General features: G+C 47.2%; 1 protein-coding gene across 4 annotated transcripts in view; it reads left to right on the top strand.

Annotated features, from left to right (window-relative positions):
• boc.L (BOC cell adhesion associated, oncogene regulated L homeolog) overlaps positions 1-26333 on the top strand; it is a 47619-nt gene that overhangs the window by 7512 nt on the left and 13774 nt on the right. Inside the window, exons 2-10 of one of the 4 annotated variants that reach the window (XM_041580963.1) lie at positions 9890-10053; positions 12913-13179; positions 19557-19703; positions 20583-20726; positions 21202-21495; positions 21773-22045; positions 23116-23387; positions 23687-23846; positions 24060-24170. In XM_041580963.1, coding sequence (XP_041436897.1) covers positions 9972-10053; positions 12913-13179; positions 19557-19703; positions 20583-20726; positions 21202-21495; positions 21773-22045; positions 23116-23387; positions 23687-23846; positions 24060-24170 — 1750 coding nt within the window. In that variant the 5' untranslated portion in view covers positions 9890-9971. 4 annotated transcript variants of the gene reach the window in all.

Here is a 26333-nt window from a genome sequence, read left to right as displayed (position 1 = left end):
GGGTTAAAATCATATCCCTAAATTCCTACTGACTGCAGGGAGCTGTGAGCAAGAACTTTAGTGCAATTAAAACCCCTGGAAGGGGCACAAGACTCTGGCTGCAATCCCATTGGCTGAAGTTGGGCAGAAAGATGAACCTTATGTCTTTGTGCAATTAAAGGGGAAATAAAGAACCATTAGTAGCCTGTGTGTCAGAGCATATTATCTAACACTTCTTTTTTTTTGTGGGGTACATTAGTGCTGAGGGTGTGCGCATTACAGGTACAGTATATGTCTGGCTGTTTGTATTCTTTGCACTGCTGGTTCTGACTCCTGAAACGATGTAGCAGGAGCCAACTGATTAATAGACTTGGAAGAGAACTAACTTCTGCTACATTGTTTCAACACTCCAGCGAACAGACAACATCAATGCCATTTACACGTAAGTTCCAGTAGGGCAGAGGGAGACTGGAGCTGCGCAAGTCGGAACCCAATAGATTTGTTTCTTATCATTTTCTTTATGGGGCAGAGACTGGCACATTACACGCACCAGGGAGGTTAATTCTGCTTCTGTAGCATTTATCTCTGATTGAAGCACTGTCACTTTAAGGGCAATGGCCGACAGGGAGATTTGTTGCCTCCGATTACTCATGAGCGACAAATCTACCGAAAATGCGTCTGCATTAGAAATAACTGAAATCGCTGGTGGTAAAAACAATATATTGCAAAGTCACACAAAGTTTGCTCCCCAGGCAACTTCGGGCGATTCCAGAAGAACAAAGTGACGCGTTGGATTTACCGCCAAAGATTTTATTTATTTCCAACGGAGACGCATTTTCGGGAGATTTGTCGCTCACAATCACATATAAATAATCACAGGCAACAAATCTCCCCATCGCCCACTGCCCTAAATCCAAGGGTCTGACTCGTCTTTAATGTGGTTTCTGAGTTATTTCTTTATTTCTCCAGCCTGAAATGTAACCTCTGTGTGCTGCAACTCCCTGCACCCACCGAACATGCGGGGGGTTATACTCCTGCTATATCTGTTAATTATACATTGTTCTCATAATCCTTATTCCTATAACTTCCCTTTCTATTGGCTCTCACCTTCCTGCCATTCAAGTCTATGCCTGGTTGCTATGGTAATTGAGACCGTAGTAACTAAACAGCAGTTAAATAGTCAGTTGTGTATATGACATGGGGATATTTGCCAGAGTTGGGATTTTATTGATTGGTCGGTGCCTCAGGGCCTAAAGGTACTTTCTGGGGTTAACCACTGGCCCTCAAGCTCAACTACAACTCTCACACTGGCCCTTATTGTCCCTAAGAACAAAGGTTCTGGGTAACATTGCTGCATTAACAGCCTCCATTGTGATATCATCTTTGTAACATTTTCCTAAATGTTTGTGTAAAGGGTAACACTAAATAATTACACGGCAGCGCAGACTTCCAGCTCATTCTCCTCTCTGTTTGTACAAGGGATTAAAGGGTTTTATTTAGGGGACACAACCCTGAAAGGAGGGTGTTTGTGGCACCCAATCCTTGGCTCCCTGCCTGTCAGCGGCCCAAGGTGCAATCTGTCTGCCCAATGTAAGTGCCGGACATTCAGGCCCCAAGCACATCCGGGGTTACTGTTCTTCACCTGCTTCTGCTACATTGTGTAAGGAGTCACAACCACCAGGACAGAGAACAGAAAGGGACAGACCCACAGTGTTTTGGCTTTTACTTCCCCTTTAATTTTTCTTGTCAAACATTTCTGAAACTCTGAACATTTCTCCAAGTTTCCTTTTATGTTCTTTTCTGTTTTGGTTGGAAGGGACCTGCAAAACAATATTTTGAGAAGCTTGCAGGTTGCCATAGAAACTGTCGGCAAAATATGTTTTCCACCCCCTCCACTTGGCTATAGAATTCCTTGTTTTATCAGGAGAAAGGGTCTGATTAACCTCATTAGAGTCTATTCCTCTCACAATATATAGAGACAGAGACAAGAGGAAAGTATTAAATGGATGTTTGCAAATGTAACGAGTCTGACTGGTACAATGGGAGAGTGGGAGGGAATATATGATGTGATTGGCCGAAACATGGCTGAATGAGTCACATGACTGGGCAGTAAATATCAGTGGCTATACTTTATTTCCCAGGGACAGAGGCAATAGAAAAGGAGGAGGGGTATGTCTTTTGTTAGGCAGGATTTAAATCTAATATAAAGGAGGAGGTTATGTTAGAAAATGAGGGGCCAGAAGTCGTATGGGTGGAGTTATTCACCAATTGTAAAGAATCCAGCAAATTAATTGTAGGAGTCGCTATAGACCCCCTAATGTAAGTGACGAGGATAAGCTCCTGATGCAAATAGAAAAGGCTGCTAGTTTGGGTAAAGTAATGATAATGGGGGATTTTAATTAGCCAGATATTGACTGGAGCAACGGTACTGCCAGATCAGTTAATGGGAACAAGTTTATAAACTGTTACATGACAATTTTATGGCACAGGTTGTTGAGGAGCCAACCAGAAAAAATGCTATTGTGGATCTAGTGATCTCTAATGAGCCAGAACTTATAGCAAATGTGCAAGTCATTGAACCCCTGGGTAATAGTGACCATAATGTTATATCATTTAATGTCTGGTGCAAAAAACAAAATATACTGGGGCAACAAAAACCATGAATTTTGGAAAAGCTAATTTTAGTGCCTTGAGGGCTGCCCTACAGAGTATTGATTGGGGCATTAGGTTTTCAGCTAAAAACACAGAACAGAAATGGTTGTCCTTTAAACTGATATTAAATCATTACTGTTCTCAATTTATTCCCTTAAGGACTAAACGTAGAAGCTCTAAGAATCATCCTGTGTGGCTTAATACACAAGTAAAGAAGTTAATGGGAAAGAAGAGAAAGGCATTTAATAACTACAAGTCTGTAGGGACAGAAACTGCATTTAATGAATATAAACACTGTAATAAATGTTGTAAATCAGCAATCCGGAAGGTAAAGAAAGGAAACGAAGAGTTAATTGCGGTGGAGGCTAAGACTAACCCCAAAACGTTTTTTTAAAATCTATTAATAGTAAAAAGATGCAGGTTGAGAGTGTTGCTCCATTAAATAATGGTACCAGTATGGTTGTAACAGATACAGATAAGGCAAATGTGTTAAATCAGTTCTTTTCTTCAGTGTATACAATAGAGGAGTGTGAGTTCCCAGGCTCACTTTATAACTGTACGAATGGTTCAGCTCAATCTAGTCAGTGGCTGACTCAGGATATGATTCATAAAGCTTTAATAAAAATTAATGTAAACAAGGCTCCAGGGCCTGATGGCATACACCCCCGGGTTCTAAGAGAGCTTAGTTCAGTTTTAGACCAGCCCTTATTTCTGATTTTCTCAGATTCACTGTCATCTGGTATGGTGCCTATGGATTGGAGAAAAGCTGATGTTATTCCAATATTTAAAAAGGGATTACGATCTCAGCCTGGCAATTATAGGCCAGTAAGTCTGACATCTGTGGTGGGCAAATTATTTGAAGGCTTGTTAAGGGATCACATTCAAAATGTTGTCCTAGTGAATGTCATTATGAGCAGCAATCAGCATGGCTTTATGAAGGATAGGTCATGTCAGACTAATTTGATTGCATTTTATGATGAGGTAAGTAAGATGCTGGATAGTGGGGGGGCAGTAGATCTATTTGGATTTTGCCAAAGCGTTTGATATTTTGCCCCACAAACGACTGCTTTCTAAACTAAGGTCTGTTGGGCTTAATGAAGTCGTTTGCACATGGATAGGAAACTGGCTACAGGATCGGGTACAGAGGGTGGTTGTTAATGGGACATTCTCTACTTGGAGTAAGGTTCTTAGTGGGGTCCCCCAGGGCTCAGTATTGGGTCCACTTTTATTTAACTTGTTCATTAATGACTTAGGGGAGGGGATTGTAAGTAATGTATCAGTGTTTGCAGATGACACAAAACTATCAGCCCAATTAATTCCATCCAGGATGTGGCACTTGCAACAGGATCTTGACTAACTGGCAATCTGGGCAGCTAAGTGGCAAATGAGATTCAATGTTGATAAATGTAAAGTCCTGCACCTGGGATGTAACAATATCCACTTATACCCTTAATGGGACTGCACTAGGCAAATCCATAATGGAGACGGAGCTTGGAGTCCTTGTAGATAATAAACTTGTCTGTAGCAAGTAATGCCAGTCAGCAGCATCAAGGGCAAATAAGGTCTTGACTTGTATTAAATGGGGCAGAGAGTCACGGGAGGAGGGGGTCCCACTGTATAGAGCACTGGTAAGGCCCCATCTAGAATATGCCCTACAGTTTTGTCTCCATCACTCAAACAGGACATTATTGTATTAGAGAGGGGACAGAGAAGGGCAACTAAGCTGTAAAGGGAAAATCTTCAGATGGAGTTTTTTTCCTTCCTCTGGATCAACTGACAGTTAGGCAGGTTAAAAAAAGTTAAAAGGTTGAACTTGATGGACGTGTGTGTTACTGTGTGTTGGAAGGGTTACTGTCTGCTCTGCTAAGGGAGTTCATCAGACATTTGGCAACTGAGCAGACACTTCAATCTCTCCTAGAGAATCCTCCTTGTGCTTCTAAAGCATTTGCCGTTGCTAAAGGCAGAGGGCCGTTCCTGCTGGTCAATAGTTTTCTATTGAGCTGAAACAAAAGGTCCGTCTCAATGAGGCAGTGTTTGACTGGAGGGATCTGCTCTTTAGAGTCAATAAAACTCTTGAGTGAAAGGTCGGCCAGTTAATGGGGGGTCTTTTTGCACCTAAAGTGCCTGAAATCTCTCCGGTTTAAAGGGAAATATTCTGCATGATGATGGGGGGCTGTACAACATGACAGGGGCCCTTTCCCAGATTCCCATGAACACAGATCAGACAGGAGCTCTAGGGCCATGGGGGGGGGATTTGATAGGGGTCAGTCATTTTAAGTGGCTGAGAGATTTGGCACAGAGATTTGGCAGAGATGATTGGGAGGAGAGATTGGGTATAGAGATTGGGCGCAGGGATAATTGGACGCAGAGATTGAGCTTTGGTGCATAAAGTTGTAGTGAAGGGGCTCGGGGCCAATCACATTAGGGCGACATTATGATCTAAAGGGCAATGAGAAATGTAATTAAAGGAACAAGTCTCTGCTACAGGAGCCAGTGTGTGTAATGGTGTCGGACTGCTGAGCTGTGCATTCTGGGAGTTGTAGTCTGGATGACACAGGCTTTTGGGGGTGAGAGTGAAAAGGGGGGGGCAGATGGGAATAGGACGGGCAGGAATAATACCCCCTGACATATGGGGGGGGGTCACTATTGAGCTTTGCCAGGTGGGGGGCTGCTGGGAGTTACGGTGCAATGGAAATGGTCAGTAGGAGAATTGGAGGAGGGGGCTGGGAATCCGCATCTTGTTTCCCCCATTATAACGTGATCCCCCCCCCACGGCAATTGTTTGTGTCCTAAGTGCCCCCCTGCCCTGCGCGTTCTTGGGAGTTTATATTTCTCTTTTAAATTTCATCTTCTCTTTGCCCCCCCCCATGCCCACCAGTCCTCCTCGGGGGCCCCCCCGCCTCCCCTGCTCACACCTAAGTTGCCCCAGTTTTCTCCAGATTGGGACCCGCAGCCTCGGCCTTTTGTCCCACTTGAATGAAAAGGGGGGGTATAAAGAGAAACAGCCGGGGAGGGGGGGCAATAGTCAACTCGCTGCATCACAATCAATGGGGGACTCTATTAAGCCTCGTTCTGCCTGTTAGTGTTGCCCCCGGCAACGCAACCCCCATATGGAAAACATGAACTTTATTGTGCCCCCTCCCCAGGCCTCATTGTGGGCCCCAAAATGAGTGGCAGTCCGACCCCCCCCCGGGCCCTGTGTTTATCTAATGGAGAGAGGGGGGGCATTAAATAGAGGGGGGTAACTGAGGTAGAGGGGCTCATGAATATCCACAAACTCCCTGAATGGGCCGAGGGGGAAAAAACCAGATGGAACTCATGTTAAAAAAACAAAACACCCCCCGACCCCACAATTAAACCAGGGAACCCCCCCACCCCTAGTGTTTGTGCCCAGTCTGTGCCAGTGAGTGTGGGGGCAACTTTTAGCCAATTAATAAGGTCGTCAGTCAGGAGGGGGGGGGATTCACACCCCTGTTCCTATCTGGGGGATATAAAACTTGAGAGAAGTTTGGGGGGGGGGGGTCGGACGATGGCCCCCATTCATCAACCTGGAATTGTGTTCCTCTGGCAACGACCTGAACTTCACACGACTGATGGGTTATTAAATGTGACCAACTGCAGAGACGTCTTTCACTTGGACTGGGGGCCCTGGACGTCGGCTTCTCTGGGGGGCCCTCGGGGGCCCAGTCTAACCCTGGACTCAATGGAGATTTAAGGATGGGGCCCCTGGTTGTGTTGTGTGGGCAGGACGTTGGTTGTGGGGGACATGGAGTCGCCTTGCCGGGATTAACCCTTTTCTTGCCAGGGGCCGGTCTCTTATTGCGTTGGGGCCTCTCCATATTGAGGATTGTGGGTGGAGCCACTTCTGTATCGACGTTCCGCTGGCGACGCCAGACTCGGAGCCGATCAAGAAAGATGAAATAAGAATAAAAAATATGAAGTTGCTCAAGTGGAAGGTTTGTGACGCCAAGTTTCCACTTCCAGCGCCGGCTCCGACCTCCCACAGGCAGCGACGTTCCTCTGTCTGACTGCGACTGCCAAGAACTGCCAAGAACTGCCAACAACTGCCAACAACTGCCAACAACTGCCAGCAAAAGAACCAGAGACTCGGCCAACAGAGCTGGGGAAGCTGGAATGCCAACTAGTACCCAGGGCCAGTAGAACAGACAGAGGGGAGAACTCACAGTGCAGAGCTCCAAGGCCAGGAGAGCAGAGAGGGGAGAACCCACAGTGCAGAATATCTAATAAAAAACTGGAGTTGTTGGTCTGTACAAGAAATGAAAGGTGTATGTCCAACTCTAGTCGCTCTGTACAGCAGGTCAGTTGAATAAACAAAACATGAGAAATTAAAAGGAAAAGAAGCTCCGGGAGACTCACTGTAAAACAACACTTGCCACTACCTGGAATAAATGTTTTGCAGTGAATCTGCTGGAGCTTCTTTTCCTTTTAATTTCTCGTGTTTTGTTTACAGAACATCTAATAGCAGCAGAGCAGAGAGCGGGGAGAACCCACAGTGCAGAGCCCCAAGGCCAGCAGAGAGAGGGGAGAACCTGCAGTGCAAAATATCTAATGCCAGCAGAGCAGAGAGAGGGGAGAACCCACAGTGCAGAGCATCTAATCCCAACAGACCGGTGAGAGGGAAGAACCCACAGTGCACAGCATCTAAGGTCAACAGAGCAGAGAGAGAACCTTAAGTGCAGAAGAAAGAGTTGGGGTGTAAAGTGCTCAAGGTTGGCAGAGAGAGGGGGTGCCCACAAGGAATAAACCCCCATAGAACAGTGACCCCTAGTGGTTAGTTCTTGCTGTTGGCCTGGGACTGGGCACATTATTGGCACAGAGACAGTCGGTACAGAGAGACAGCAGAGGTTACTGGAACATTTCTATGTTCAAATGAGAATGTGGGACTGGACCGGTGCTGATTTTGGAGCAGGAACATGTTCTGATGAATCCTGTGTGGGCCGCGCCGGCTCTTCTGCATCTTCACTTATTCCAGACTCCACTCCAGCCCCAGCTGATCCGGGTTAACCCCTGCGGGTGAGGAATCTCTCTGATGCATTGAATGAATGAGAGAGAGGGATCTGGTTGGGAACTGGGAAAGAGAGGGATCTGGTTGGGAAATGGGAACGAGAGAGGGATCTGGTTGGGAACTGGGGAATAGAGGGATCTGGGAAAGAGAGAGGGATCTGCTTGGGAACTGGGAAAGAGAGAGGGATCTGGTTGGGAACTGGGAAAGAGAGGGATCTGGGAAAGAGGGAGGGATCTAATTGGGAACTGGGAAAGAGAGAGGGATCTGGGAATGAGAGAGGGATCTGGTTTGGAACTGGGAAAGAGAGGGATCTGGGAAAGAGGGAGGGATCTAATTGGGAACTGGGAAAGAGAGAGGGATCTGGGAATGAGAGAGGGATCTGGTTGGGAACTGGGGAATAGAGGGATCTGGGAAAGAGGGATCTGCTTGGGAACTGGGAAAGAGAGAGGGATCTGGTTGGGAACTGGGAAAGAGAGGGATCTGGGAAAGAGGGAGGGATCTAATTGGGAACTGGGAAAGAGAGAGGGATCTGGGAATGAGAGAGGGATCTGGTTTGGAACTGGGAAAGAGAGGGATCTGGGAAAGAGGGAGGGATCTAATTGGGAACTGGGAAAGAGAGAGGGATCTGGGAATGAGAGAGGGATCTGGTTGGGAACTGGGAAAGAGAGAGGGATCTGGGAAAGAGAGAGGGATCTGCTTGGGAACTGGGAAAGAGAGCGGGATCTGGTTGGGAACTGGGAAAGAGAGGGATCTGGTTGGGAACTGGGAAAGAGAGAGGGATCTGGGAAAGAGAGGGATCTGGTTGGGAACTGGGAAAGAGAGCGGGATCTGGTTGGGAACTGGGAAAGAAAGAGGGATCTGGTTGGGAACTGGGAAAGAGAGAGGGATCTGGGAAAGAGAGAGGGATCTGGTTGGGAACTGGGAACGAGAGAGGGATCTGGTTGGGAACTGGGAACGAGAGAGGGATCTGGTTGGGAACTGGGAACGAGAGAGGGGTCTGTTTGGGAACTATGGCAGAAGAGAGGGATCTGGGAGAGGGACGTGTTCTCTGGCTTCAGATGGAAGAGAATAAGAATCCATGTTTTGTGTTATAAATCCTTCATTTCTATGTATTTCAGATTATTCAACCATTTTGCTGTGAATTTTAGTATTTGCCCCTCGCTGAATATCACTTGTGTCACTGGGGGGTATTTCCTGGTTTCTCATGTGACTCACTGGACTTCCTGTCAGGCAAATGTACATCTGATCTGCCTCACTTTATGGCAAGAGAAACTCTACAGGATGAATCAGGGTATTGGTTAATGTAATGGTTATTGGAAGCAGAATCTGGCTGATCATTTTCTCTGCACTGCTGGTTCTGACTCCTCACAATCTGATCTCGCGGGTGCAACTGGTGGATGAGCACAAACAGGTGCAATGTGGCAGTTTGGGGGGTCCGTGTGGCCCCCATAGAACTTGCTCATGTGACACTTTAGTGTTGGAAGTTGGAGAATATTGTGGGAATTTTGAAGTTTTTCTAAAGAGGCTCCTGTTTTTCTTGGCAAATGATGACAATTTCCCTGAAATTCAACCCCCCCCCAATCCTGAGACTGAAATGGATTCACTGCAGTTTCTCCCCCATCCCCGGCCTGTTAATTTCACTGCTAATGACCCCCCTGTGGGACCAGATTTACTGCCTCTCAATCCATAGAGGGGGGGCGGAGTCCTGGGGGGGGAGGGGGGACTCAAGGAGAAAAGGCCTTTGGGTCAGAGGCCACTTAAACCCCCACTCACAGGAAACTGTTATTTTAACCTGCTGGGGGGGGGGTTCACTATTGAGTCTGAAACAGCTGAAATGGCTCTTATTATGGAGGGGGGACAGAGGGACCTTTATTCTGAATCAGTATCGTCCCTGACATGTTTAATGGGCGACATTTAGTGGCACTAATGGGGGGGTCTCTGGGGAATGTCCCACCCGTCCACTCCATTTCTATTCACAAGCCCCTCAATCCCCCTCTCTCTCTCTCTTCCTCTGTCTCTTCTTCTCTCTCTCATTTTCTCTCTCTCTTTCTTCCCAAAAACATAAAAATTGCAGTTGCTCTTTGAATTTCACTCTCTGCATCAAACAGTTAATGACTGGGGCAGAATTAGACATTCAACAGACCAATTGCAATGTTGTCAATGTACATTAACCCCACAAACGTTTTGTTTCTTGCACTGAAATAAATGTTGGTTTTATTCCCCCCCCGGCAGCTCTGCATGTGACCCCCGACTGCTCATTGTGTGGGGCCGATGTTCTGACCCGACAAAGTCGCACCTCCCTACTGGAAACACCATGATTCTCAGATGTAACAACTTTGTCGCTGCTACAGTTTGCTGCTGCCTTCTATCCACCATCTGCTGTCTCACTCAGTCTGGTAAGTACCCCCTACTGTAAATGATAAGGATATTAGAAGTCACTGAGGGGTTGTTCTGTGACCATATAAAGGCACAAGGCTGCAGGCTGAGTTATACAGGGAACTCTGAGTATCACTCATGTATTATAAGGGATAATGTACCCCCTACTGTAAATAATAAGGATATTAGAAGTCACTGAGGGGTTGTTCTGTGACCATATAAAGGCACAAGGCTGCAGGCTGAGTTATACAGGGAACTCTGAGTATCACTCATGTATTATAAGGGATAATGTACCCCCTACTGTAAATGATAAGGATATTAGAAGTCACTGAGGGGTTGTGACCATATAAAGACACAAGGCTGCAGGCTGAGTTATACAGGGAACTCTGAGTATCACTCATGTATTATAAGGGATAATGTACCCCCTACTGTAAATGATAAGGATATTAGAAGTCACGGAGGGGTTGTTCTGTGACCATATAAAGACACAAGGCTGCAGGCTGAGTTATACAGGGAACTCTGAGTATCACTCATGTATTATAAGGGGTAATGTACCCCCTACTGTAAATGATAAGGATATTAGAAGTCACTGGGGGGTTGTTCTGTGACCATATAAAGACACAAGGCTACAGGCTGAGTTATACAGGGAACTCTGAGTATCACTCATGTATTATAAGGGATAATGTACCCCCTACTGTAAATGATAAGGATATTAGAAGTCACTGAGGGGTTGTTCTGTGACCATATAAAGGCACAAGGCTGCAGACTGAGTTATACAGGGAACTCTGAGTATCACTCATGTATTATAAGGGATAATGTACCCCCTACTGTAAATGATAAGGATATTAGAAGTCACTGAGGGGTTGTTCTGTGACCATATAAAGACACAAGGCTGCAGGCTGAGTTATACAGGGAACTCTGAGTATCACTCATGTATTATAAGGGATACTGTACCCCCTACTGTAAATGATAAGGATATTAGAAGTCAGGCTGGTTAATGATTGGAAGAAGCTGACATTCTTGTAAAGTGATCTAATTCAGGGTGTTGCTGGTCTATTGACTGCAGCAGAATTATATCAGCCAGTGAATTTATTTGGGCCCCCCCTTGTCAGATAATTGCAGGCTGAGTTGTGTCAGTGCAGGTTGTGATGTCATTGATATGAAACAGACATGATGTCACAAACTGTAGAACAGACATTAGGAAGGATCAGGGGATCAATTATCTAATAATTCGGGGCCTCAGAACATGTGGAAGATGTTGTGGCTTTAGAGAGGCAGGAAATTGAGTCTGGCGGTGGATGATCCATAGAACAAAACCACGTGTTTTTAGCGAGATCCCTGGAAGGCCGCGGGGCACTGGTTCCAAGAAATGCTAATTCCAGAGATAACGATCGGGGCAGAATTTCCAATAAAACCATTTTCATTGTTTTAGAGATGAGCGTCGGAAGGGCCACACTGCTCTCATTAGGGGCACAGTTTTAATGAAGGTCCCTCGTTTGTACAGTGATTGGGGGTTTGTTTGTTCTGTTTATGGGCAGTTCACCTTCACAACATGTTTAGTCCTCATTGGTGACTCTCGGGTACAGTTGCACATGAGTCAGTCCATCTCCCTGCAGCCCCTACTGAACATTCTCCCTGAGTCTTACAGTTGCACATGAGTTGCTCCATCTCCCAGCAGCCCCTACTGAACATGCTCCCTGAGTCTTACAGTTGCACATGAGTTGCTCCATCTCCCTGCAGCCCCTACTGAGCATGCTCCCTGAGTCTTACAGTTGCACATGAGTTGCTCCATCTCCCTGCAGCCCCTACTGAGCATGCTCCCTGAGTCTTACAGTTGCACATGAGTTGCTCCATCTCCCTGCAGCCCCTACTGAACATGCTCCCTGAGTCTTACAGTTGCACATGAGTTGATCCATCTCCCAGCAGCCCCTACTGAACATGCTCCCTGAGTCTTACAGTTGTACATGAGTTGCTCCATTTCCCTGCAGCCCCTACTGAGCATGCTCCCTGGGTCTTACAGTTGTACATGAGTTGCTCCATCTCCCAGCAGCCCCTACTGAACATGCTCCCTGAGTCTTACAGTTGTACATGAGTTGCTCCATCTCCCAGCAGCCCCTACTGAACATGCTCCCTGAGTCTTACAGTTGTACATGAGTTGCTCCATCTCCCTGCAGCCCCTACTGAACATGCTCCCTGAGTCTTACAGTTGTACATGAGTTGCTCCATCTCCCTGCAGCCCCTACTGAACATGCTCCCTGAGTCTTACAGTTGTACATGAGTTGCTCCATCTCCCTGCAGCCCCTACTGAACATGCTCCCTGAGTCTTACAGTTGTACATGAGTTGCTCCATCTCCCTGCAGCCCCTACTGAACATGCTCCCTGAGTCTTACAGTTGTACATGAGTTGCTCCATCTCCCTGCAGCCCCTACTGAACATGCTCCGAGTCTTACAGTTGTACATGAGTTGCTCCATCTCCCTGCAGCCCCTACTGAACATGCTCCCTGAGTCTTACAGTTGTACATGAGTTGCTCCATCTCCCTGCAGCCCCTACTGAGCATGCTCCCTGAGTCTTACAGTTGTACATGAGTTGCTCCATCACCCTGCAGCCCCTACTGAACATGCTCCCTGAGTCTTACTGTTGTACATGAGTTGCTCCATCTCCCAGCAGCCCCTACTGAACATGCTCCCTGAGTCTTACAGTTGTACATGAGTCAGTCCATCTCCCTGCAGCCCCTACTGAACATGCTCCCTGAGTCTTACAGTTGTACATGAGTCAGTCCATCTCCCTGCAGCCCCTACTGAACATGCTCCCTGAGTCTTACAGTTGTACATGAGTCAGTCCATCTAATTGTGCCTCTATAACCCGTGTTTTTCCGCAGTTCGAGCCCCCCACTTCCTGATCCAGCCGCTCTCGACCTTCCAGAAATATGGAGGCTCCGTCACCCTGAGCTGCGCTGTAGAACCGGCTAGTACCGCCATCTCCTGGCAACTGAATGGGGCGGAGCTAAACCTGTCTGGGGTTCTGGTATCCGGAGGCACGTTGGTCATCGCCAGCCTTAATAACGACACGGCGGGACGGTACCAGTGTATTGGTCAGTCACCCACAGGAGCCGTCGCCAGTGTACCCGCCATTGTTACCCTCGCCAGTAAGTACCCCTCTTTATTCACTTTATAGGGACCCCCATTAATTGCTTGGCATCCGCTGTGGGTTCAGTGTCCCCCAGAATTCTGTTCCATCAGGGCTGCTTAGCCAATAGCAGTGTGATCATGTGACTGTGGCCCCACGTCAGTCACCCTTGTACCCCTGTATTTTCTGGATTCTTTTCTCTGGTTCCTACATTGCCCACCTTTTAGCCATATGGGGGTCACACTTTGTTACGGTCGCCCCCCAACTGACAGTCTAGGGGAGTGTTTATAATGGAATTGCTGACTGTTTTGGGGGTTCTATAAGGAACAGCTAATGATCGCCCCTATAATGAACCCCATTACTGAATCTGATGGAATTGCTGATGATTTAGGGATTTCTCTGTGTGGGAATGTCAGAAATATTGGGGTTTAATGGTGGGGGGGGGTAATGCTGGCAATTTGCTGGGGGCAGTTGTGCAGGGAGACGGCACTTAGTTACAATAATGATCCTGTGCAGGTGAGCTGGGGGGGTAGAAGGAGCCGCTGTCATTAATGGCTGAGAGTTTTGGGAATGGGCCCAGGCTACGAGGCTGAGATTGAGTTTCTAAAAACACATTCCAGAGGAGAATAGGCCAGTGTTGTGCTTGTGACTTGATAAATGAGCTGGGGGGGGAGATATGATTACAGGGGGTTTGGTTTTCATTTCTCTTAACCCCTCGTCTGCTGAAGGATCAAGGCCGGCTGGGGGCCATTAAAGAGACATTGTCCTGAGTGTGGCCCCTGGTTACTGAGCAACACAAGGGCCCCTGAGAGAGAGGAAGGTTATTGCAGCCGCTCTGCTCCCCCTCCCCCACATGTGGGTACAACTAACGTTTGCTGGGGGTAAGGAGGGTCGATATTCATTATAATAGTGTGGCTGAGCCCCCTGCTCCTGTATCACAACAGTAAGGAGAATAATGGCAGACATTCCAACTGGGGGTGTCACCTTGCCGTGGGCACTTGGCACCTCCTATAGATTAAATTACCGACAGAAATGTGTTGGGTCCCGTCGCTCCCCAATTAACCCCATCCTGTGAGTAGTGTAGAGCCCTCCAGTTGCTGGGCCAGGGAACCCCAATATCAATCTCCCCCCTTAATACAGTGAGTCACATGTGCCTAGTGCACCCCCAGAACAGGGAACATTATAGTGCCTGGTTATGGGCTCAGGAATCTGTGTGTGTGTGTGTGTATATATATATATATATATATATATATATATATATATATATATATATATATATATATATATATATATATATATATATATATATAGGGCTCAGGTACCAATATAGAGAGAGAGAGAGCTGAAGTACAGTGTACATATGTATGTATGTATGTGTATATATATATATGTAGGGCACAGTTACAGTATATAGATATAGCTATATAGGGCTCAGGTACAGTATATATATATATATATATATATATATATATATATATATATATATATATATATATATATATATATATATATATATATAGGGCTCAGGTACAGTAGATATATATAGTAGTATATATATATATATATATATATAGATATAGACCCAATCTGTTGTGCTGGTCTCCGTGCCCAAACTTGCCGTCTCACCTTGGGTTAAAACAACAGCAGAAGCCTGTGGGCCCCCCACCTCCCACGTGCACCTGGGTAATTGTGTGAGGAAGGAAACAAGACTCCATTGTGGAAGGAAAAGCAGTGGCCCATAAAGACCCCCTTAGCTGTTCCCTGTGCTGCACCTTCACTCTCTGCCCCCCCAGTAATTGAGAGGTCCCGCACGGCTCGCTTGGGAAGAAGGTGGCAGTGAAGAGGTTAAAGCCGGTCACCTCTGAGCCCTAATGACTTTGCTGTGAGCTTTTACTTGCCAGGGCTGGGGCCGGAGCAGAGGGGGGAACACAAAAGAGCCTTTCTGTGCGAGCGGGGGGGCCCTTCTCCAAGTGCACCTATCAGATTAACAGGAACCGGTCCCCGGGGCCCTTAACAGAGATGAATTTGCTTAAGGGAGAGGCCAATGTAAATAGGAATATTTAGCAGTTACCTTGGCGCAGCGTTTGAAGCCGGAATTCCAAAATGCCCATTTCCAGGCAGCGCTGGGGGAGGACACTTCCATGATTTTTGTTTTTTAAAACTTTTATAGATTTTAGGGGTCATTTACACCTGCAAGTGCCACTGAGGGGGCTCTAAATTGGTCGCAGCCAACAATCCCATTTATTAATGGTATTTGCTCTATGGGGGCATATGCAGCACCCCAACTGTACCAGCCCCATCTGGGGTACCCCCATCAGTCATCTGTATTTGCCCCGTAGCACTGACCTTACTGGGATACAAATACCTGTACTGCTGTTTCCCGTAGACACAACATAGTGTTAATATATTATGGATTTCAGTAATTACAGTGGGTTCCAGGAAGTCCCATAGCCTGAGAGTTAATACAGCGCTGGGGCTACAGGGAATCACTTAATGACTTGACTTACACAAAGATCACTTCAAAGATATTTATAGTGGGATTTCGGCCGGAGATCAATATCACCTCCCTAGAGTGCATGCTCACGTGGGCAAGAGCGTTTGCAATGTCTAGAGCCATCTGCATTGAACTTTAGTGCTGCAAAACTTAATAAATTAATATTTTGGGCACATTATTGTAATTGCTCTGATGAAATCAATATGGCAGCTCCCATAATAAAACTGTCTGCTTAAGGGAACATAAGTGGAAGATAAACCTTTCTTCTTCCCTTAATAATATGTAGGCTGGGCTCTTTCTGGGGGGCTCTTCATGGGACTGGAGGGGCTCACTCTTGGGTTGGAGGGTCTCACCTTTGCATTGCAGGGGCTCACTCTTGGGCTGGAGGAGCTCACTCTTGGGCTACAGGGTCTCAAGCTTGGCTTGGAGAGGCTCAACCATGTGTTTTTGTTGTGGTTGGAGGGGCTGTTCCTTGGGTTGGAAGGGCTCACACTTGGGCTGGAGGGGCTCACTTGCAGGGGCTCACTTTTGGGCTAGTGGGTCTCACCCTTGGATTGGAGGGGCTCAACCATTGGTTGTTGTGCTGGAGGAGCTGTTCCTTGGGTTGGAGGGGCTCACGCTTTTGTTGGAGGGGCTTAACCATGAGTTGTTGGGCTGGAGGGGCTGTTCCTTGGGTTGGAGGGGCTGTTCCTTGTTTTGGAGGGGCTCACTCTTGGGTTGGAGGGGCTTAACCATGAGTTGTTGGGCTGGAGGGGCCGTTCTTTGGGTTGGAGGGGCTCACTCTTGGGTCGGAGGTGCTTAACCATGAGTTGTTGGGCTGGAGGGGCTGTTCCTTGGGTTGGAAGGGCTTTTCCTTGGGTTGGAGGGGCTGTTCCTTTGGTTGGAGTGGCTCACGCTTGGACTGGAGGGTCTCAATCTTGGGCTAGAGGGTCTCACCCTTGGGTTGGAGGGGCTTAACCATGAGTTGTTGGCCTGGAGGGGCTGTTCCTTGGGTTAGAGGGGCTGTTCCTTAGGTTGGAGGGGCTCACGCTTGGGCTGGAGGGGCTCACTCTTGGGCTTTAGGGTCTCACAATTGGGTTGGGGGGGCTCAACCATGGGGTTGTTGGACTGGAGGGGCTGTGCTTGTTGGCCATAGACTGGGAGAGAATGTAGTGCTCCAATTGCCATGAGCTTAGGGGGCCCAGATCCCAAACACACACTTTATGTTACTGCCAGAAAGTAAACCTGAGGGCACCATAACAACAGAGAGTTGGTGCTGCACAAGCAACTGACAACACAAGTTCAGCCTTTTCATAAATAAATCAACTTCTCAATGTCATTTCATTGGTGCCCCCCCAATTCCTCTGCTGGTTCCCATGGAGAATATCAGATGCACAGACAGGAATGAATTCCGGGGGTTTGTAAATTGCCCCCCAGTATGTTTGTTTTGTCTCATTTACTCTCTATGTGACGATGTTGCGGCAGACATAACCGAGGTTACTGGAGCCGCTGGGGGGGGGGGGGATGATTAGCTGCCGGGGACACCACCCAATATAAACTGGCACCAAACCCAAAGCATTCACTTCATTATTGCACATCTGTATCTCTCACTTCTTATCTGGCCCCCAGGAATGTGCAGCCCCCGTAAGTGTCTGCACCCCCCCCACACACACACACACACACTGCTTGTAATGGGACCTTACTCCAAAAATGGCATTTAATTGGTTACTGAGCAGAGGAATTGCAGATGGACTTTATTTTTTGTCTTTTTAAATATTCCTTCTCTCCATTTTTCCATTTCTAACAAATGTATTGTTCTCATACATATTTTTGGTGAAGGGTAAAGGGTTAAAGGGCACCAGGAGATTAGGGAATGGGATGAGAGGGGAGACCGAGACAGTCTAGAGAGGCGATATCTCCCCACAGACAGACTGTAAGGAAAAGACCGCACTCTGTGGGAGAGAGTGTGAGTGAGTGAGGAGGGGTTTGGGGGAGACAGTGAGAGTTAATGAGTGTGAGAGAGATAGGAGTGAAGGAAAGGAGTAAATGAGGAGGAATTTGGGGGAGACTGAGTGAGGATGATGTAAAAGAGTAAGGGCACTGAGTGTGTGGGTACAGTATAAACAAGGGTTAATAACGGGAGCCTTTCCTGTTGTGCAGAAGCCGTTTTTTTCTGCACAACATATTGGCCCTGGTTTGGTCCTTTCATGTAGAGCTGAATGTATCTCTGTGTATTGGGGGGGGGGGGGCAGTTTGATATTACCTCTTTCTTCTCAGGGCCCCTAAGTGCCATTTATGGTGTGTGAGTGTATAGTGTGAGTGTATAGTGTGAGTGTGAGTGTATAGTGTGAGTGTATAGTATGTGAGTGTATAGTATGTGAGTGTATAGTATGTGAGTGTATAGTGTGAGTGTATAGTATGTGAGTGTATAGTATGTGAGTGTATAGTATGTGAGTGTATAGTATGTGAGTGTATAGTATGTGAGTGTATAGTATGTGAGTGTATAGTGTGAGTGTATAGTATGTGAGTGTATAGTGTGAGTGTATAGTGTGAGTGTATAGTGTGAGTGTGAGTGTATAGTGTGAGTGTATAGTATGTGAGTGTATAGTGTGAGTGTATAGTATGTGAGTGTATAGTGTGAGTGTATAGTATGTGAGTGTATAGTGTGAGTGTATAGTATGTGAGTGTATAGTGTGAGTGTATAGTATGTGAGTATATAGTATGTGAGTGTATAGTATGTTAGTGTATAGTGTGAGTGTATAGTATGTGAGTGTATAGTGTGAGTGTATAGTATGTGAGTGTATAGTATGTGAGTGTATAGTATGTGAGTGTATAGTATGTGAGTGTATAGTATGTGAGTGTATAGTATGTGAGTGTATAGTATGTGAGTGTATAGTATGTGAGTGTATAGTGTGTGAGTGTATAGTGTGAGTGTGAGTGGAAGAGAAGCAGCAGATACCAGTCCCATAAATAATGGGGGGATGACGTGATGTGGTGGGGGGGGCAGCAGAATTGCAGGTGAAGTGTTGGGGGGTGAAGTGAGGGCAGAGAAAGAGATTTTTCTTTTGGGTTTAATTAGAAGCAGAGGGGCTGGTGCTGTGGGACAGTGTCTGGCAGTGAGTCTGACCCCCCAGGGATTAGTCATTGGTCCCTCACTGAAGACTTTGGCCGGGGGTAACTGCCTGTGCTCCTTCCAGGCTGCAGCTAAAACAACTGCCAAGTGGGGGGGGGGGGGCAGGAATGAGGAGCCAGAACTGACAGTGGGGGGGGGGGGGAGTCTGGGCCAGAGGGAGGAGAACACAAGTCTCTGATGGAATTGGCTCCGAGGGAAATGGATGGAAAAACAGAACCAAATGGATTTCTCAAATGTCCCAGTGACTCTCCCCGTCTGTTCCGCCTGATTCATCGATTTAACCCTCCCTGGGAACAAAATGCACCTTTGGGCTTCACACTGGACCCTACACTCACTTCATGTGCACTCACACTCATCTACACCTGCAAAGCTTGCACACTCACCTGTGCACTACTAACTATTGTATGCATTCAGCACTCACACTCATTATAGCACTACTCACACTCACCTGTGCACTACTAACTATTGTATGCATTCAGCACTCACACTCATTATAGCACTACTCACACTCACCTGTGCACTACTAACTATTGTATGCACTCAGCACTAACACTCATTATAGCACTACTCACACTCACCTGTGCACTACTAACTATTGTATGCACTCAGCACTAACACTCATTATAGCACTAATCACATTCACACACTCGTAGCACTACTCACACTCATTATAGCACTACTCACACTCACCTGTGCCCAATTGTGTGCACTCAGCACTCACACTCATTACAGCGCTACTCACACTCTTGTTGAACCCAGTGATTAGAGTGCTTCTCGTCTCGCCCTATAGACCTGCAGGACTTTAAGTCTGACACTCAGCATGTGATTGAGGTGGATGAGGGGAACACAGCGGTGATCGCCTGTAACCTGCCGGAGAGTCACCCCAAGGCTCAGGTGCGCTACAGTGTCAAGCAGGAGTGGCTGGAGACGTCCAGAGGTGAGTGGCACCTTGACTTACCTGTCTACTCTCAGCTGGGATCCTACTGAGCCAATGGGAAGCTCAGGCTTGTGTCATGTGCTGCGCTTCCTATACATTTCCATGCAATGAGATTTGTTACCTGCAGGGGAGAGCAAGTGCCCTGCCTCCCCCAGTGCTGAGTCCCTGCAGTAGAATCAAAATACACATTTATTTGCTGGGCCCCATACCTGTCCCAGAGCTCTAACACCCAGGCACCCAGACTGAGGCCTGATCATTGGCTCACGTTTCCTCTCTGCTTGTTGCCGAGACACATCCCATGCGGCAACGGGACAAGTCTGGAGCTGCCACTGACACTGCCCTGACTGGGAAAGTCAAAATAAGGGAAGAATGAAGAGCAGGCCGTCTCCCGGGTGAGTGAGCATAGCAACCCCCTGGGGCCAAATCTGTGTAAATCAGTGAGCATTCCCCTCCCCCGTGTAACCCCTTCAGCTACAGCCGACATGGGACAGAATTATGATTTGTTCTTATAGACTATACAAAAATAAATAATTATACACTTATTGCTCTGAGAAGCCAAACAGCCAATCCACTGCTTTGCATTTTGGCCTGTAGGGGGCACTATCTTACTGGTGCCTATAGCAGAATAAAACAGTTACTGTATTGTTAAATATTTCTTCCTCTTATTCACCTTCCTGGCTGTCATTCAAACCTCCGGCTGGTCAGTAACGCTATTTGCTGCCTTGTTGCTAGGGTCAGTAACTGGTTGTTAGGGTCAGTAACTGGTTGTTAGGGTCAGTAACTGGTTGTTAGGGTCAGTAACTGGTTGCTATTGTCAGTTATTCCCCCATCAGGCCAGGTAGTGCCATTCTGTGCTAAGCAGTCTTTCTATCTCCATAGATAACTATCTGATCATGCCTTCGGGGAACCTGCAGATAGTGAACGCCACCCAAGAGGATGAGGGGACGTATAAATGCGCCGCGTATAATCCCGTGACGCAGGAAGTAAAAACATCTGTTTCCAGTGACAGACTCCGCGTTCGCCGTAAGTCCTTGGGATTTATTATTATTTCCATGAACGCACACACACACATACACATATATATATATATATATATATATATACTGTATATAGTGCTTATTAGAATGTTCTTATTCTCTGTACTTCCTGCTTCCTGGGCTGTTCTCTTTCCCATGGTAAGGCAGGAACCTCCCTCTGGATAAGTGGATCCAGTCTCCCTCCAGTACTTACACCAATAATAAAGTACAGGGGAGATTGGATTCAAAAAATCCCAGCAATATAAGGTGTGGTTTCTGAGCTGTTGGTCACATGACGTGGCGGTATAAGGTGTGGTTTGTGAGCTGTTGGTCACATGACGTGGCGGTATAAGGTGTGGTTTGTGAGCTGTTGGTCACATGACGTGGCGGTATAAGGTGTGGTTTGTGAGCTGTTGGTCACATGACGTGGCGGTATAGTTCCTGGTGCTCCATGTGTGATCCATTGCTTTTCCTCCCATCAGGCTCCACTGCGGAGGCGGCACGTATAATCTACCCCCCTATTGCCCAGACCATCATCGTCACCAAGGGCCAGAGCCTGATCCTGGAATGCGTTGCCAGCGGGATGCCACCTCCCAGAATTACCTGGGCCAAGGACGGAAGTGATGTTTCTTGGCACAATAAAACCCGCTTCCTTCTCAGTAACCTGCTGATTGACGCCACCAGTGAGGAAGACTCCGGCACCTACGCCTGCACCGCCAGCAACGGCATCGGAGAGGGAGACTCCGCCTTTATATTTTACAACGTGCAAGTGTTCGGTGAGTACAAGCGAGCAGATGCATTTCTTGTTGCCATAGTAATGACCAGCACCCAAACCCGCACCCAGCATCCCCAGACTCCTCCTCCATTTGATGACCCCCATGACGACCCACACATTGCTATGATATACTGTTAGTATAGTGGAAATGGCATTATTGTATCCACGGCAACCTGGTCAGATTTGTACGTCCCTGGTTAAATACTGGCGCAATATCACTGCCTTTTTATTGGTTGAGTGGCCTGTCAATCTAAACATAGTGTTTTCTTTTCCATCAGAGCCACCAGAGGTCAGTATGGAGTTGTCCCAGCAGCTAGTGATCTGGGGTCAGAGTGCAAAGTTCACATGTGAGGTCAAGGGGAACCCACAACCCTCAGTAATATGGTTGCGAAACGCTGCACCCCTGATTTCCAGCACCAAACACAGAATGTCCCGGAAAGTTCTGCGTGTCATTAATGTGGGGCCAGATGATGGGGGCGTGTACCAATGTATGGCGGAAAATGAAGTGGGAAGTGCACAGGCCATGGCCCTCCTGATAACCACTAGATCAGGTATGTACTGTCCCCCACCTTACATGCCATCATGTTCATACCCCCTACTGGAAATGATAAGGATATTAGAAGTCACTGAGGGGTTGTTCTGTGACCATATAAAGGCACAAGGCTGCAGGCTGAGTTATACAGGGAACTCTGAGTATCACTCATGTATTATAAGGGATAATGTACCCCCTACTGTAAATGATAAGGATATTAGAAGTCACTGAGGGTTGTTCTGTGACCATATAAAGGCACAAGGCTGCAGGCTGAGTTATACAGGGAACTCTGAGTATCACTCATGTATTATAAGGGATAATGTACCCCCTACTGTAAATGATAAGGATATTAGAAGTCACTGAGGGGTTGTTCTGTGACCATATAAAGGCACAAGGCTGCAGGCTGAGTTATACAGGGAACTCTGAGTATCGCTCATGTATTATAAGGGATAATGTACCCCCTACTGTAAATGATAAGGATATCAGAAGTCACTGAGGGGTTGTTCTGTGACCATATAAAGGCACAAGGCTGCAGGCTGAGTTATACAGGGAACTCTGAGTATCACTCATGTATTATAAGGGATAATGTACCCCCTACTGTAAATGATAAGGATATTAGAAGTCACTGAGGGGTTGTTCTGTGACCATATAAAGGCACAAGGCTGCAGGCTGAGTTATACAGGGAACTCTGAGTATCACTCATGTATTATAAGGGATAATGTACCCCCTACTGTAAATGATAAGGATATTAGAAGTCACTGAGGGGTTGTTCTGTGACCATATAAAGGCACAAGGCTGCAGGCTGAGTTAGACAGGGAACTCTGAGTATCACTCATGTATTATAAGGGATAATGTACCCCCTACTGTAAATGATAAGGATATTAGAAGTCACTGAGGGGTTGTTCTGTGACCATATAAAGGCACAAGGCTGCAGGCTGAGTTATACAGGGAACTCTGAGTATCACTCATGTATTATAAGGGATAATGTACCCCCTACTGTAAATGATAAGGATATCAGAAGTCACTGAGGGGTTGTTCTGTGACCATATAAAGGCACAGGTTCTGATTCGGTTCTGTTGTGACTCACAGGGAACTTGCTGAACCTGAATAGAGATTTCCCAACATCTTCTCCACTGACAGAGGACCAACAGCTGCTGCTAAAAGCCCAGTACAAGCCTCGACCTCCGACCCCTCTGCTACCGACCCAGTGCCCCGACAGCAAGGAAACTGTGGTCCCTCCTGATGCTCCCGTCATACTTAGCTCCCCTCGCACCTCTAAGACTGACTTCTATGAGTTGGTCTGGAGGCCCAGGAATGTTGGGGGAGCCCCAATGTTGTTCTACATCATCAAACACCGCAAGGTTCTTATCTTTCAATTTAGTATTTTCTGTTTGTTTGTATAAGGTACAGCCCGCTGTTAAATGACTCCCTGCCCCATCCCCCATAACCTTCCATCAGAGTATTCTAATCCCACCCACTTCTTCTAGTCCCTCCCACTCATGTAATTTTCTCATCAGAAATGAACCAGCGCAGAGACCCCGCCCATGCAGAACCCAATTACTGAGTGTTCATGGGATAAAATAATTGTCACTGTGGTGCAAAAGGAACATTTCAGCCCCATTAGTCCTTCTAACTGCCCCCTCTCCCCCCTCTTCAGCAGGTAGTTAATTCCTCAGATGAGTGGACTGTATCACGTGTTCCGGGGCCACAGCAACGCTTGACCCTGACCAAACTGGACCCTGGGAGTCTGTATGAGGTGGAGATGGCGGCCTACAACTGCGCCGGGGAGGGACAAACTGCCATGGTGACCTTCCGTACTGGTACGTGCCGTTTCTCATTTGTAGACCAACACTTGCCCTGCCTCTGGGGCAAGAGCCAAAATGCCTATAGAATTGCACCTATATTCTCCTGTGCCTGATGCACCCATACACTCCCCCCACAATTGGGGCTAATTATACCTATTAAAGGGCAAGTTAGTAGCTGTGAGCTTGACAACATGATGGCGCTAACCCCTCTGTGTATTTATTCTGCAGGACGCCGCCCTAAACCAGAGATAGTCGCCAACAAAGAGATTCAGATCCAGAAGGACGACCCCGGGACCAGCACACAGAGCAGCAACCAATCAGACAACAATCGACTTTCCCGTAAGCACTTAAACCACTCCCCTAACCGGGACTTTCATGTATAATGGGCATTTTTTACATTAAGGATTATATTATTGATTGACTGTTGGTTCTTTTTTATGTGGGAGGAGCTTCCCTTCTGCCCTTCCTGGACAATTGGTGCATTGGGGATTTGCTTCCCTCTGCTGGTGGAGAATTGCATGTGCAGTGACTGACTATATAAATTTCTCTTGCCTACATTGGGGGACATAGGCACCATGGGGATGAAGAGCCTGTTGCTTGGAGAAAGGACACTAAAAGGTGGCTCCTCCTCCTCCGGGCTTCATCCCCGCCTACCTCCTCTATCCCCAGTTTTCTTTTAGTTTCCTCAGAAGGAGGACGGACACTTCGTGGCTGGGAGCAATGGTACAGATTTCAGTATTGTGCCTGTAACCGCATTTTTACCTTCCTTCCCATGTTCCCAGCGACATTTCCCATTGACCTTTCACGCCACTATCTGGCACTGCGTCTTGTTACTGCGCACGCGCTTCATGGGCGCCATCTTACTAAGGTACTATACCAAAGCCCGGGAAACCTCGCTGGTGGCCATTTTTGAGTGTTTCCAGCCTCACTGTCTCTCACAGGGAAGAACAAGGCGGCATTGGTGGTTCAGTGGTAGACGGCACGCGGGAGGCCCGGGTTCATTTCCCGGCCAATGCACCACCATTCCTTCCTACCTTGGTGAACAGGTAATTACACTTCCCTTATCTCTCTCTCTCTCTCTCTCTCTAGAGGATTAACACTTCCCACTCTCTATGGGACCTGGTGTGGGTTTTTTTTTTGTAAGGCGACCTCCCCTTTCCCCACCTGTATCGCATGATGAACAGGTAGAGGCATCAGGGGAAGAGGGACAGATCCTATCTGGAGATGAATCTGATCAGGATCAGGATGCCCCTAGATCACAAAGAGAGGTTGAGAGCCTGATTCAGGCAGTATTACAGGCACTATGTCTAGTAGACACCCCACCTTCAGCAGAGCCAACCTGAAACATTTTCAAGAGGCAAAAGAAGTCTTCTTGTGTCTTTCCAGCCTATGAACAGCTGGATGACATCGCTAAAGCACAATGGAAAATGCCAGACCATAGAGTCCAGTTTTCCAAGCGCTTTACTCAAACTTATCCTTTTACTCAGGACTGTAGAGACCTTTGGTCTTCACCTCCAGCAGTGGACCCACCGGTCTTGAGACTGTCAAAGACCACCACCATTCCAGTAGCCGATGCAGCTTCCTTGAGGGTTTCTGCAAGGCGATTTCACAGCAGCAGGCGGAGCTCTCTGACCTATTTTTCCCACCGCATGGGTATTCAGAGCAATGGAGGTTTGGGCCGAACAGGCGGCCCAACTCATTGGCTCAGAAAAAACCTTCCCCAATCACCAGTGGACAGTCATCCCAACAGATGCCAGTCTACAAGGTTGGGGAGGAGTATTGGGAGACCTAACAGTGCACGGATGTTGGTCACAGAAAACAACTACTCCCCATCAACATCCTAGAATTAAGAGCAATCCACCTCTCGTTGCTCCACTGGTCAGACAGACTTCGAGATCTACCTGTAAGAATACAATCAGACAATGTAACCGCAGTCGCTTACATCAACCACTAAGGAGGCATAAGGAGTCAAGTGGCCCTCGCAGAGGCACAGCAAATTCTTCTGTGGGCGGAAAACACAGTACCAGCTATCTCCGCGGTTCATATCCCAGAAGTAGCAGATTTTCTTATCCGAGAGACCTTAGATCAGGGCGAGTGGAGCCTACACCCAGAGGTTTGATTCTGGCAGGCTGGGGCACTCCGGAAGTAGACTTTTTTTTTTTTTAAAACGTTTATTTATTACCAGCACAAAGTTGTACAGAAGAGTAGCATGCATTCAAGGCAACCATTGCCACACTGTGCTGGACATTTTAACTTTAAACCCCCGGGGAAAAAAAAAAAAAAAGCAAGAGAGGGGAGAAACAAGAAAGAGAAGAAGAGATAGAGAGAGAAGGAAGAGATCAAGGTGAGGCAGTGGGAGATCAAGGAGTGAAGGGAGGGGTATCCCCGACCCAAGAAGTATGAGTCCTACCCCACACAGAAGTACTAAAAGCAAGTCAGTATCGACCATATAACTTCAGAGCATAAGTAGCTTCGAAGGAGGGGACTGGCCTCCCAGTCAGC

This window comes from Xenopus laevis, chromosome 2L (genome assembly GCF_017654675.1).
Source record: "Xenopus laevis strain J_2021 chromosome 2L, Xenopus_laevis_v10.1, whole genome shotgun sequence".
Lineage (NCBI taxonomy): Eukaryota > Metazoa > Chordata > Amphibia > Anura > Pipidae > Xenopus > Xenopus laevis.
The sequence above is the reverse complement of the archived record's forward strand: the minus strand, read 5'-3'. Positions and strand labels throughout refer to the sequence as shown.